The sequence below is a fragment of the Falco biarmicus genome, chromosome 7 (assembly GCF_023638135.1).
Source record: "Falco biarmicus isolate bFalBia1 chromosome 7, bFalBia1.pri, whole genome shotgun sequence".
Classification (NCBI taxonomy): Eukaryota; Metazoa; Chordata; class Aves; order Falconiformes; family Falconidae; genus Falco; species Falco biarmicus.
In genome coordinates, this window is record NC_079294.1 from 21,883,221 (window position 1) to 21,897,038 (window position 13,818).

A 13,818-nucleotide genomic window follows, 5' to 3' on the forward strand; every position below is an offset into this window, starting at 1 on the left:
CAGCTCCTTCTCCTTGGTAAGGATCCTTGTCGTCTACTGTGGGACTCTACAGGTCTTTTTCTCCAAAGAAGAGACCAGCCCTATCCCAACGTCCAGCATTGCAGAGGGAAAACAGACACTTAGCGCATCCTTTGAAAATGCACTCCAGTCTGCAAATCAGTCTTGCCCAGGCCAAAGCAACTGCCTTAGTTCAGAAAACCAGGCTGCAGACAACAGGCACCCCAAGCCCTCACAGAATGGCTCATTGCCCAACAGCTGTAGCATGCCCCAGAGTGCTGAAAAGCACAGTTCGTCTCTCTGCTTTGGCAGATTGGTAGCAGGGATCTGAACTTCAGCCTTTCAAATCTAAGATGGACACCCTAATTGCCAAGTGTATCTTCTCCATTAAAGTGATGTATGGACAACCAAACAGCTTCAGCAGAAGAGACTGGGAGATCCATGCCATCAGATACATTGGCAGTTAAGACTTTTCTACCAAGAGCTCATCTAGATCCTTGCTCAGGTTCCTGAATTTCTCTCCCATAGTAGCAAAATGCTAATATGACACTGATTCTTCCTTATTGGCTTGCTCTCTCTTGGAGTGTTTCTGCCTGGCCAAACACCAATACAGACTTTTTTGGCTAGGTCAGATGGACCAACACTCAATGCCCGACCACTAAGGCAGATTTCTTGGGAACTCTTCTTGGGTTTCTAATGAAAACATCCAAAACACTAATGTCTTTCAAGCTATAGCATAGCTCAAAACACAGTAGTGTGAAACACCCTCCACTATGCTATCTCCATTCGTAAGTAATTGAGGAACAAAGTATTGCTCAGCAGGATCCAGTTCATAGGCACAGCTGTCAAGGCCTTTGGGAGAGAAAAATAATATTTATGACAAAAAGACAAAAAGTCTGTGCTCATCCTGTTAACAGGGGGTGGAGTGTCTGCTCTTCTCCCTGAACAGTGTTTCTCTCAGTTATCCTCTGACAGTTACTCAGACCTTCCAGGTGATCCACAAGGCTTGCTTATCTGCCAAGGTCAGTCTGTCTTTTCTCCAAACCACATCTAGTCAGTGGTCCTAGTTTTGGCCGGGATACAGTTAATTTTCTTCTCAGTAGCTGGTACAATGCTGCGTTTTAGGTTTAGTATGAGAATAATGTTGACAGCACACTGATGTTTCCAGTTGTTGCTGAGTGATGTTTATACAAGTCAAGGTCTTTCCAATTGTTTAGACCCTGCCAATGAGAGGGCTGGAGGGGCACAAGAAATTGGGAGGGGACGCCACCAGGACAGCTCACCCAGATGAGGCAAAAGGATATTCTATGCCATAGAACATCATGCTGAGTATATAAACTAGGAGGGGTTGGCCAGGGTGGGCAGATTGCTGCTCAGGACTGGGCGTTGGTCAGCGGATGGTGAGCAATTGTATTGTGCATCACTCAGGGTTTTTTCCCTTTGGATTTTATTCCTCTCTGCCTCTCTCTCCTTTTCATTACATTTGTTATTAGTATCATTATTATTTTATTTTATTTCAATTACTAAATGTTTTTTTATCTCAACCCATGAGTTCTACCCTTTTTCCTGGTTCTCCTCCCCATCCCACTACGGGGGTAGGGGGAGTAAGTGAGCAGCAGCTATGTGGTTGCTGGCTGGGGTTAAACCACAACATTGGGCAAGGGAGAATCACCTCCAAAATGCCAGGCTGTGACCATCCCGAGGAATGGGATGTAATAGACTAACAATAAAGCCCCTATTGTCAGGCACATGACCTTGAAAATTTTGATTGGCTGCATGCAGGCTGCTTTCATCTTTTTTTTGGCTGGAACATTCATAAGTGATGCCACCTGAAGGCATACTGTGCTGAGGTAGAACAGGAATGGGGAGAAAAATTCAGAGATGGTTACCAAGTGGAAGGAATTAGGAATCAAGCTTGACTCAAAGCTAGAAATTTCTGTAAAGATGAAAGGATTAAAAAAATAACCAACAAAACAACAAAAAGAAATAAAGCAAGGGGAGAGAGAGAGAGCAGGTTCATCAGCAGCATCACCTGGCTCTTTGCCTGTCCCTGGAAAAGTAAACCTCAGGAATTGCTACCCTAGAAATCATGAGGCTGATGATTGTTCCTGTGCATGGCAGAAGAGGCAACTATTGAGGTATATACCTTCTATAAATTTAAAGATATACTGAAAGGTTGTTTGGATTTGGTTTTTTTATGGTCTTGGGTCAGGTGATTCTGATACTCTGCTCCACTTTGCAGTTTTCCTAGGATTTCAAAATACTTTACAAGCATTAAATTGCTAAGCCTCAAAACATTTGTGTTAAGCAGGAAGACATTCTTCATTTCAAATGTAGGGAAAGAAACTACCAGCATGTAGCTTGTGCTATGTCTATGAAGACACGGGAAGCAGAGGTGAGCTCAACATCCTGACTCAAAGGTCAACAATCCAACAACACTTCCATATTGCCCACCAAAAAGAAGTGACCTATAGGACTATCATGAGGTTTGTTGAAGTGGGAAGTAGTGAGGCTGATCCATCACAGCTCCTTTTCTGAAAGTGGATATCACAGTGGCTTACTTTGCCAAAGACACTACAACCTACTGAAAAACTAGCATCCTGTTTGACAAACACAATTAGAGAAGAAAAATATGGAGGAGGTTTTTCAAAATTTCAGCTGTGAGTTTTTTCAGCTTGAACTGTTCCTGAGGAGTTCTATCCATAAAAGTCAAACCACTTATTGGCAACGCTGTACTCATATTTGCATTGTAACCCAATTCATTAATGTTTTCACCAAGGACAACAGCCTGCTAGATACACAAGGCAGGGACATCTACTCTCTTTATACCAACAAAATATAAGAAACTAGTTAAAACAACTTTTGACTTCTGCCTGGTTCCTACATGGATAACTACTTGGAGAAGACTGAGGTAACAACAAAGTCATTGTAATTACAGCCATCACAAAGAGGTAAGAAGACCCTTTATGATATCACACAAAGACCAAGAACACCACAGGCAATACAATAAATAGTTCCTTTTGTTCCATCCCATTAATGCAGAGCACAATAACATATTGTTTTCAACCTGTTGTGCAGAGACCCAAGGGAGACACCAAACTACTTCAAAGTAATCTGCAGGCTAGTAGGCTCACATTTGTCAGACAAAAGCTGACATCTTCAGTAGGGGAAAAAAAAACACCCCAAAAAATGAGAAGCACACAGATCTTAAAGAAAATTACTGCCCAAAAGAAAGCAGAGAAAAAATCTTAGGTTTAAACAGGAGGTGGAAGCATATTCAAACATCCATAGACAAACGAATGAAGGATAGTCCCATAGCTAGGATGTCAAACAAGGACTTGAGAGGTTCCCATTTCCTGCTCTGCTATGGACATACTACAGTTTTACTTCAGACCAGGTCAAAACTAAAGTTTCAACAGCATGATACTACATTCAAACTCAAAACTGTGGTTCTCCAAATTCTTCTTCAAATTCCTGTTTCTGCTGAAGTGTTTAACACCATCAACATCAGTAAGCTAAAAGGAAGACCTTCGCACCCCACTATAGCTAAAACAGGTGGGCTCCATGCTTGGATAGTGACAGTCCCCAGCAGAGATGGGGACGCCTGCTCTCCTTTCCAACACTTGATTGTTTGCTGCTAGAAGTCTACAGACATAGACCTCACCCTGGGGTTCCCAATGGCAGCAATAGCACCTCATAACCAGGAGTTACACCTCCCCACAAGCAAATCCCCACAGGAAACAAAAAAAGAAAGTAACACTCCCCGGATCTCCTCTCTGTGCAAGTGCTACGTAAGGCCAAAATCCAGTCCAGCGCTGACACATCATACAGGCATGTAAATTCTCACACCATTTCATTCCCACTCACTTGCCAAAAACAGTTGTGCTGGTCCTGTGAGCCAACAACAGCAGCATCAGAAAAGAGCAGAGTGGGGGCTGTTTGCACCTAAGGAATCTATATTTCATGCTGGCTTTGGTGGCACATGTTCAAAAATACCTCATGGTACCCGTGACAGTTGACTGTGTGCCATTAACATTAGTTTGCTATTGAAAAAAGAAAAAACAAATTAAAAATCAATATTTATCTCTACGCTTCTGAGAAGGGAATCTCTTCACCAGCATGGATGGGGAAAACCCTTTCACAATGTGAGCTGAGATTTTTATTTTTTTTTTTGCCTGGAGAGGTTCCAGGGGTCATGCCTGACTGGCAGTGTGCCTAACCAGCTTAGCTTAGAAAAATACTGGGAAATATGGATTCCTACAGCTAGTGACTTGTCCTGTTTCCCTAGAGTGCTTTGTCTTGTCTTGAACAAAACTCTTCAAATACAGTGCCAATTTCATACAGCGTCTCATCTCTCTGCATTATTTTTTCCTACAAGAAAAAGGATATAGGTGCCTTTTTGCCATAGTCATACACTCTGTCTCTGCTGTTCCAGCACAATTACCAAAGAATCGCATTGCAGTGATGTCTCCCGATTAGAATTTAAGGGATTAAAAAGAAAGCAAGGAACCTGAACATAACAATGATAAAATGCTGTTGTACCAATGAGATTCAAATACACATTACCCCCAAAACCCTGTTTCTGCTGGTCTGAAGGGAAAAAAAATGAAGAAAAAAAAATTAGTAGAGCAAGGAATATTTCCTTGAGAAGGGAACTAGGGAACTGTGTACAACCTAGCCCAATGCCAAACAGGGTTGCTGGATAATTATCTTCTACAAAGCACAAAACTGATATACAACCAGTGACTAGGGAAGCTCAGATAGAAATTTGTTTATAACTCATGGCCCAAGGGCTTCTATGCTGAGTGATTTTAGCACTGTTTAAAGTGACCAAAGACACTAACCACTCAGTTTTGGAAATGAGTAATCATTTCTGATTGCTGGCATTTAGCTAGTGGATGCTGACAAACTGCTTTAAGGGTACTTTTGCCCCCCCATATGAAGATATAACAGAATGATTAATATGTACAGCATGCCATGACGGCTGGGAAAAAAAATAAAAAGCCGTAGGAGTATCCTAATGACTCTGATGTCATGTGCTCTGTTCTGGATTTTCGGGGGGTTACAGGAGATTATGTTTCTCCTCCCCACCCCCGCAAGGATTCCCACTGCCTTTATTTAATGAGCAGCATTGGACATGCAGCTCAGCAACACCATTTAATAGCCATTCCTTGCTGAAAGACAGAGATGACGGTTAGCAGCAGTGCCTGGCAACAAATCATCAGCATTCAGTACTATGAAGATACTGTTTTGGGTGAAAAACATTTCAGATTAAAATGTGGGTGTTTGTTCCTTCAAAGGGACAGCCTCCGTGCTTGCTTCTCTCAAGAGTCACACACCCCCTTGCACAGGGAGAGGCACAGACATGCCAGTACAGCTTCTTTGGAAAACACTTAAGTTATTCTTTCTTTCTTCTCCCTGCCTCCACCTCCTAAACAGCACAGCATGTGTCGGACTAGCATTCGGGCTGCCCTAAATATTTCCCTTCTGCTGAGCACAGTAATAATTTTACACCTGTGCTAAAGCAAATCTTCTGTGCTAGTCCACTGTGTGTTGCATACATCTAGAGACAGACCTGAAATGACCCTAGTGATTCAGCCAACTGGTTTCTTCATGGACATGCATCTTAATGGTATCTCCACATCTGAAACATACCCAGTGAGATCAGGGATTGAAGGGGAAGAGGGAAGATAAGGAAATACTTCAGTAAGATCAAGGAGGAGAATTTGCCTTATGTAGCAGGTTTCACTGGCAATATTCCTTCGCCTTCATCCCCACCATTTGTATTTATTTGTATAAAAACATAATCTGTTAGATACTGCAACTATATCCTGGCTCCTATTTATTTTAGTGGAAAGATAAATGGTTGTATATTTGTACCATGGCATGCAAATGGTATTGTCTGCCAGATCCCTCAGAGACCCGCCAAAAAAATCTCCTGCACACAGAATAGACATCTAACCTGAACTGTGGCCAGGTGAATGTAGGAGAAAGTAGTAAGCACTGTAAATATCTCACCTGGCTCACAACATCCTCTAATATCAAAGACATCTGCTCTCAGATTAAACTATCCTCCTAGTCTGGCCCTTGCAAGAACGTTCTAGGTACGCAGATAGCTATTGTAGGAAACCAAGGCCTCATTCAGCCCTAGCTGGCAATGGCCCACCACCTTTCTCAAAAGCAGGTTGTAACTTGTTTCTAGTGCTGAAGAAGAACACTCCAACCACACCCTCATTTTGATTAGTACCAAAAATAAGAGCCTGTACTCTTAATGGGACACTACACAGATAAGTCATATTCCATATTCACCCAAAAATGCATCCCAGAGAAAGTGACCACATTCTTTCCAGGCTGATCTGTAGGGAAGGAGAACAAAACCAGAACTCCATACAATTGGGCTCAGCTTAGATACAGACACAACTCCCACAACACATGTAAGGTGTTGTACAACAGATATGGATCTCAGTTTTCCTGAGCTGTGTATCTTTAAGTTCATTCATGCAAACTAGGGAATACAAATGGTCATAAACCTATAAATTAAGCTAATTATCCTGCAGACCAAGATAAAAGACAGATTTCTGTTCCTATATAACAGGAAAGTATCTCAACACTCCACCAATGAAAGTCATGCAAGTGATGAATGCAGAGGTCTGAGACCATTCAGCTCCCACTCGATATATCTGCCTTCTCCCAAGTTAGATGGATGCATGCAAGAGGTAAACAGATTAATCGAACAGCTAAGATCAGCAGCCCAGCTTGATATATTTCATCTTAATGTGAAACTTTTGTTTGCTCTATGAAGTACAAGTTCAGTAGCATTTATATAATTCATTGTACTGTGCTTCCCTTTAACACCTCAAAAATCTCGCTCAGACTCTCTTACTGGAAAACAACAGAAAGGGATTAAAAAAAATTAGTCAGTATAAAAATTCATAGAGGGAACAAATTTGTATTTGACTGGGCATTTTGACTAAAGGAATGTCTCATCAGTGGGAGATTTCATCTTGGAAGGGGTTAGGTTTGCCAGATGGAGTTAATAAACCAACCGCTGTGTGCATGCATCTTATCAGATCCAGATGAAAAGTAACTCGTCATCTCTGTGGAGCCAGGACTCTCTCTCTTGTTGCCATTTATACCGTGTCTTCATGAAATATGGTGGAATCCCAGTTCACAGCTGAGGCTCATAGTTGGTACCACAAATAATTCATTAACAGCAGAACAAGGCAAACACCAGCATGCTGTAAGCAGGAAAGCATTACCTCATTCCACAGAACATAGATAAAACTTCCACAAGCAAATAGGATATATTTGCTCATGCGCCACATGTGCAAACATAAATACAGTCTGTATGTATACAATGAAGTCTTAGAGAACAGCAGCATTTTAACATTCTGGTTTACATGAGGTGTGCTGCTAGCAATAAGCAAATGTACCCAAGAGTGTGTACGAAGCCAGCCATGGATAGACTGACCATCAGTCACCTTTCACATATGCCATTTTAGTAATCGAGCCCAGAAGCAAGCCCAGTATTGCACCAAAGGTTCAGCACTATAGATACATCCTTAGCAAGTCTCCTTATGGGAACAATTTTCTCTAACCATCCTTTTCCAGAACATTGCCACTTGCAAAGGGATGCTACTGAATCCCTAGAAATGCCTATGCTTTCTGTGACAATAGTTAGCCTGTTCAGAGGACAGCCTCCTTCAGAAAGTAAATTACAGAAGATGCCAACTTTTTAACTCTCTCCCAGCTTACTTTATTCTCCAAGGGGCATTTGTACACTGTGAACAATGACAGTAAATACACAACTTGGTTTGATACCCTTCAGCAGCAGCACCTTCCAGGTAACCAAACATGAAACCAGTGTTGGATAAGTACTAGCCACCAATGCATCTTTTTCCTTTCTCCATTAAAACCCCCACACACTGTGACATGAGCTTTGCTTCTATTTTGTGTAATGATGTAGCCATGGTTTCTACCTCACTTGAACACTAATACCAATGGGGTTTGTGCATCCATGCTCATAAATACCTTCTTTGCTTTCCCTTCCAACTCAGTCCTAGCAAGGCACAGGCTCTTTTTCATCTGTTTGATCAGATGGCAATACACAACGGATGTGAGCAAGACCAGCTTGATGCTGAATCGTTGTGTTGATGCCAGTTCTAAAGAAAAACACTCCCTCCAAGAGAAGGAATACCAACTACGTTCAGCGGAAAGACGGGATGGAGAATAACATGCTTCGTGTCACAAGTAAGCCTTTGGAAGATGGTAGAAGTAAACAGGAATCAGTCTTGGGTTGTAAAGCCTTAAGAACACCCAGGCTTTTGGAAGCACCCAGACGCTCTGTTTTCTTCAGAGTGTAGAACTGTTTGGCGTTGTAGCACTCTAGCCTTAGTTCAAGCAAAGTCGCATAAAAGATTTAGACAACACGAACCCACCAATTAGGGGTGGGAAGACCCCAAGGTATCCAGAAGAGAGCACTGTTACTAATCATTCCTCACCTAAATTGTCTCAGGACCCTGTGCTTTCAAAACCGGATGAAAACACTGTTACTTTTAGCTTCTAGATAGACCTAAAAAAAATGATAGCCTTTCCAGTAATGTTTAGCTATTTCTTCAATCCTTCCTCCAACATGTCAGAAAAGAAAAGTCTGTAGGGCCAAGTGATAGCAAAGCTGTTTCAGAGAAAATAAATTAAATCTTTGCATCAGAGCTTTCCTGTTTCCACCAAAAGAAAACTGGCGAGATTCCCCTGCCTGAACTTCCCACTTTTATTTTTGTAGAAGGAGTAGGAAGAATGAGGAAATCAGAAGAGGCTCCATTTGAAGTTGACGTGGATGACTGTAGGATACAGACAGACAGAATTGGCCCTGGAGGATCCCAGGGGCAGAACAACACTTACCCAAGAGTAACAGAGGAATCACAGGGACAGAATAGCTAAATTACTAATAATCTTGGGCAGGCCTCTCACGTAAAAAGTCTCTGGGACCTGAGCGCCAGAAGGTAGCAACTGTGATGCTGATCTCCAAACTGAGGTCCACACGTGGGCCAAGGAATTACAAGTCTTCAAGCCTGGCATCTAGACTAGGTTAATCAGGAGAAGCAATAACAAAACATAGCATTAACGGACAATAAATATGATCTTTTGGGCAAGGGTCAACATGACTTCTGTGAGGTCCTGTGACACCCATTTCTTGGTATTCTTTGGAGAAATTGGTGATCTCATTGGCATAGTTAACATTCAAAAAATGTTTTTGATTACATACTTCAGAAAATGTCTTTAAAGATGCAACTAGTCACAAAACAAAGAGATATGGTGGGGTTCTTCAGGTGGTATGAGAAGAGTAGGTAGGAACTGACTATTGGTGCTTAGGGACATGGTTTAGTGGTGCACTTGGCAGTCCTGGGTAAACGGTTGGACTTGATGATCTTAAAGGTCTTTTCCAACCTAAATGATTCTATGATTCTATTCTGTCCGATAGAAAACCTATACAAAAATAAAAAAAAGGAGAGGAAAAAAACCCCTTGGCTTTTCACCACTAGGTAGTAGACCTGCAAACTCCCTGGCAAGGGATGTTGATACAAAAGGTTACATTGGTTTAGAACTGAATAAAAGAATGGGCCATTGAGGATTAGCAAAGAGAGGTCAAGCCCAGAGAAGCTCCAGAGCTGAAACTGTTTGGAAGCTGTGGAAGTGTTAGAGGGAAGTGTCATACATGTTCATGGTGCTCCGTCTCCCATAGTGGCCACAAACAGGCATTGAGAAAAGAATAATAATATGGGATGAGATATTGGACTGTTGGACTTGGACCCTTGGTCTGAGCCAGTTTGGCCATTCTTATGTTTGTGTGTTCTTCTGTGTGAAGAATGAAAACATTGAAAGGAAGCCTTGGAAATTAGTTCTCCCATTATAGCACAGTGATTTGAAAAAAAAGTAATAATAAAGTAACAGAGGTTTTATTTCCCAGAAAAGGCAGCAAAATAAAAAGGGAAGCTATTTCAAACACCCACTTGAAAGATGCTGGGCAAGCCTTTCAAACCACTGGAAGAGAATCTGCTTCACGCTTTGATAGTCAGGATACAGTTTAAGCAAAGGTTTTGAGATTCCATTGTAATTACCCAATTAGCTCTTGCGTGCAAAAGGGATTCTCTTGCATTTATCCATATCCAGCAGGGCAGAAATCTGAAGCTTTCTGCCTGCTGTGGATTTACTCTTCCAATTCATTAGGATTAATTTCTTTACCACCCACACAATTCTCTTCCTCCCCTCCTGCCCTACTACCACCTGTCAAAGTTATAAAGATGATTGGTGCTTCTTAAAAGCAGCACAGAGCATCTTTATCCATCTATTTACTGACAGATGCTTCCCCCCCTCCTTTGCTAGACTAGTTCTTTCCAAAAGCCTGCAGTCTGTCAAGCTGTCCCCAGAGCACATATGTGCATGCTGTGTTTAACCACATCACCTCCTGTAACCCTAGTGTGTAACGTAACGGTGTTCCTATCCCCCCAAAATCTTAGGTAGCACTTTATTTTGACAAGTCCCAAGTAAAACACAAGAAGATTTTCAAATCTACTGGCCATCAAATTAAACCAGAACCTAAGTAAACTAGCTAGAATAAAGCTTTCAGGCTAGTCCAGAGCAATCATTTTAATTTCTAAAGCAGAGGATAAATTCTGGTAGATTAACATACATGCAATCCTGTCGTCAAGTCACTGAGCAGAACTAGGACTGTTTCTCCTTACCTCTTCCCACCTCAGTCCAAGGCTTGTACTAGGTCATGGGAAACATGAGGGGTATTAATCTTCCATGCTCTAGGTCATCTACCCCTGTTTACTAAGTGACATCTTTGCAGAAAGCCTTTTGAATTATATTACCAAAGCTGCTCTGTAAATTAATTGGTTTGGGAAGAACCATCTCTGATCCTGTTGGCGCCACAATATGACAAGAAATCCTAGGAGCTTTCTTTCAAATTGGAAATCGTGATAGCAACAGAAAGCCTGCACCTGGACTTTAAAAAGACCGAGCACTGAAAGAGTTCTTCTGACCCACAGTTCCCTCCAGCGCTGGAAGCTATATGAACTCCATCAAAGGGGAGCACAGGTAAATTGGGAAGCCTCAATAAAACTCTTTGCTTTGAAAAAGATACCACAGTCCTTAAAAAGAAATCAGAGCATTTTCAGCAGCCACAGCTGGAGAAGAGGAATAACAAACATAACTCCACATCAAAACCTAAGAGACAGCACAGCAACAAGGCACCTAGTCATAGAATATCTCAATATCAGTATTTGGAAGGGACCTATAAGGATCATCAAGCCCAACTCCCTGCTGCTCACAGGACTACCTAAAATTAAACCATAATGACTAAGAGCATTGTTCAGACACTCGAACTCCGACAGGCCATGACCACTTCCCTGGGGAGCCTGTTCCAGTGACCAACCACCCTCTCAGTGAAGAACTTTTTCCTAATGTCCAATCTGAACTTCCCCTGACACAGCTTCATTACATTTCCTTGTGTCCTAGAATCAGATGAGCCAGCCTCTCTGCATGCCAGCATGCAGCCTCAGCTGCACAGTGGGAACAACAGCCTTTTCCTTCTCCAGAGAAATCCTAGTGAAGGCTGAGAAAGGATCATGCGCTGGAGTGGAAAAGGCTAAGCAGACCTTTTGGGCACCCTCCTGTTCCAGCACCTGCCATGGCAGCACAACATTGAGATAGTCACCTCTGCATTAAACTGGCAAGTACCATCAGCCGGCTCCAGAGCACAGAACTGCTCGGTGGAAGCTAACGTAGCCTGGCAAGAAGCACAGCACACAGCCCCCTCGTGCCGCGTTGTTTTCTTACCCACTGTTTCTGCATCCTCAATCCCTTGAACAATATCCACCACGCTGCAACATGCATGTCTGCAATTTGCACGCCGTCATCTCGAGTTGCTTGGGCCTTCCTGACAGAATTAAATGAATAGCAAATTGAGTGCTGTTTTCCCCTCCCCCTTTCTTCACTCTCCCCTTGCTTTTGTACATGCTGCAGTAAAAGCTTCCTCCGAATCAGATTTCAGCTGTCACAAAGCCAGCAGTTTTCTCCTAGGAAGTCTGGGTGCTAGTGACAGAAATAGCAGCTGCTTTAAATACTTCATCTGCTACATGCGGTCAAAGGGCAGCAAAAGCCGAGGCCAGGAGCAGGTGTGGGGGCTGTTTGCAGAACCATCGCACCCTCCCCAGGCAGGCTCTGGTGGAGAAAGGAGGGGGTCCACCACCTCCTGACTGACAGGAAAGCCAGGGACAGCTGAGGCAGAAGGGGTGAGGCTGCAATGGGACATGTGCTCACCCCGGGCACAGGTCAGGCAGGTGCTGCCAGCAGGACACCCCTCAGCCCAGCGCCCAGAAACCCTGCTGCTGCCTCAAATGCCTATGGGAGTCACATCAGCCCAGGCAGTTACACCTCAGATGCCAAAAAGCAGTTAGGGTTTTAACCTCCCAAGCATCCCACAAACATCTCCTCCCACCCCAACAAGAACACTCTTTCCCTTCTTACAGGGGGGACAGCCCAAGGCAAAGAGATTTACATGAATTGCTAGAAGTGCACTTGGGATGGCAACTAGGACTAAAGCTTTGGTATTTGTCTTTCTCAACATCCAGTGCTTTACTCAAAATGAAGGTTTGGTTGTTCTCGGCTAGGGTCCAAGGACATGCTTTGTTGGCAGCATTACACAATCTGTTTAGAGCTTTTTGATTCCCACATGTTCAAAGCACTTGTACTTTTCACAAAACATTGTGGTATCATTGAACACGATGTTATGTTTGAGCTGAAAGGAAGAAAAAACCCCATCTCCCGTCTATTATTACATGTAAATAAGAGTTGGTCTCAATCATGCTATCTTAGTAGAGAATGAAATAAGAGCGAGCTTGACCCTAGCTGTGCTAATTAGTGACAATCTATCATCAATTTGCTGACACAAAAAAGCATCCTGTGAGACCCACCAGCATTTCTTTCACTCTGCATGAATGCATGAAGGCATCCTGGGATAGGAGGAAGGGTAGATGAGAACACAGAAGTACCTGAGGACCTAACTATGTCACAGGGACCCTAGAGAACACAGTTTAAGCCATGTGTATGATCCTGTTTTAATGGGTTCACTTACCTGCATCACCTAAGGCTTCCAGTAGTAGTATTTTAAACAGCGGCAGGAAAGCGTAATACTGCCTCCAGTTGTCAGATTCAACAACTTATTAGCAACATGCTCCCACTGAAGAGAGCCTTTGGAGTACTCCAGAAAACTTTTGCAAAGGGCACAGAGGCTGGCAGTGTTTAGTGAGAGCTACCACTGTGACAAGTGCCAGCTGTAGGCTTTGTGAGATTGTTCAGCGAGGGGATCTTGTGCCACATTACTAAGAGAGACTTCAGGACCTCTCTTTTTATTTGGGTGATCCTAAGATTATGACATTATTTAAAATGCTTCTTCTGCAGATAGAAGAAAAATTTATTCCTTGTGAAAACTGCCCTACAGTTGAATGGAAAGTAGCCAGGATTTTGGTTTAGCTTCATATCTGCTTCAATGTACGTTATCAAAAATAAGCCAGAAATAAAGTGTCAGTGCCATTCCATTTCCACTAGACTAGTCCCAGCTAGAAGGAGCCGGGGGTCAGGTTCTCATGCCTGAATACTCCCAAAAGAAAGTTGTGCCTTGATACAAGCAGAGTGATTTTCTTCTTTCATTCCTAGTCTCTGGTCTGTCTCTGCTCAGTCTCGCTCTTTTGGAGTAGCATACAAGTTGAATACAGAGAGCAGGCAAGCCCTAGAGCCCCACAGAGACTCATGTGTATG

General features: G+C 42.8%; 1 protein-coding gene across 3 annotated transcripts in view; it reads right to left on the minus strand.

Annotated features, from left to right (window-relative positions):
• The window catches only part of LOC130153148 (deubiquitinase DESI2-like), a 58,413-nt gene that overhangs the window by 30,106 nt on the left and 14,489 nt on the right, over nucleotides 1–13,818 (minus strand). The window contains exons 1-2 of one of the 3 annotated variants that reach the window (XM_056347608.1): nucleotides 12,529–12,585; nucleotides 11,839–11,938 (exon numbers count right to left, since the gene is read on the minus strand). The exons of 1 other annotated variant lie outside the window; for it this stretch is intronic. In XM_056347608.1, coding sequence (XP_056203583.1) covers nucleotides 11,839–11,895 — 57 coding nt within the window. In that variant the 5' untranslated portion in view covers nucleotides 11,896–11,938; nucleotides 12,529–12,585. Of the gene's footprint in view, nucleotides 1–11,838; nucleotides 11,939–12,528; nucleotides 12,586–13,818 lie in introns of those variants that run through there. One more of the 3 variants, XM_056347607.1, reaches the window with a different exon arrangement.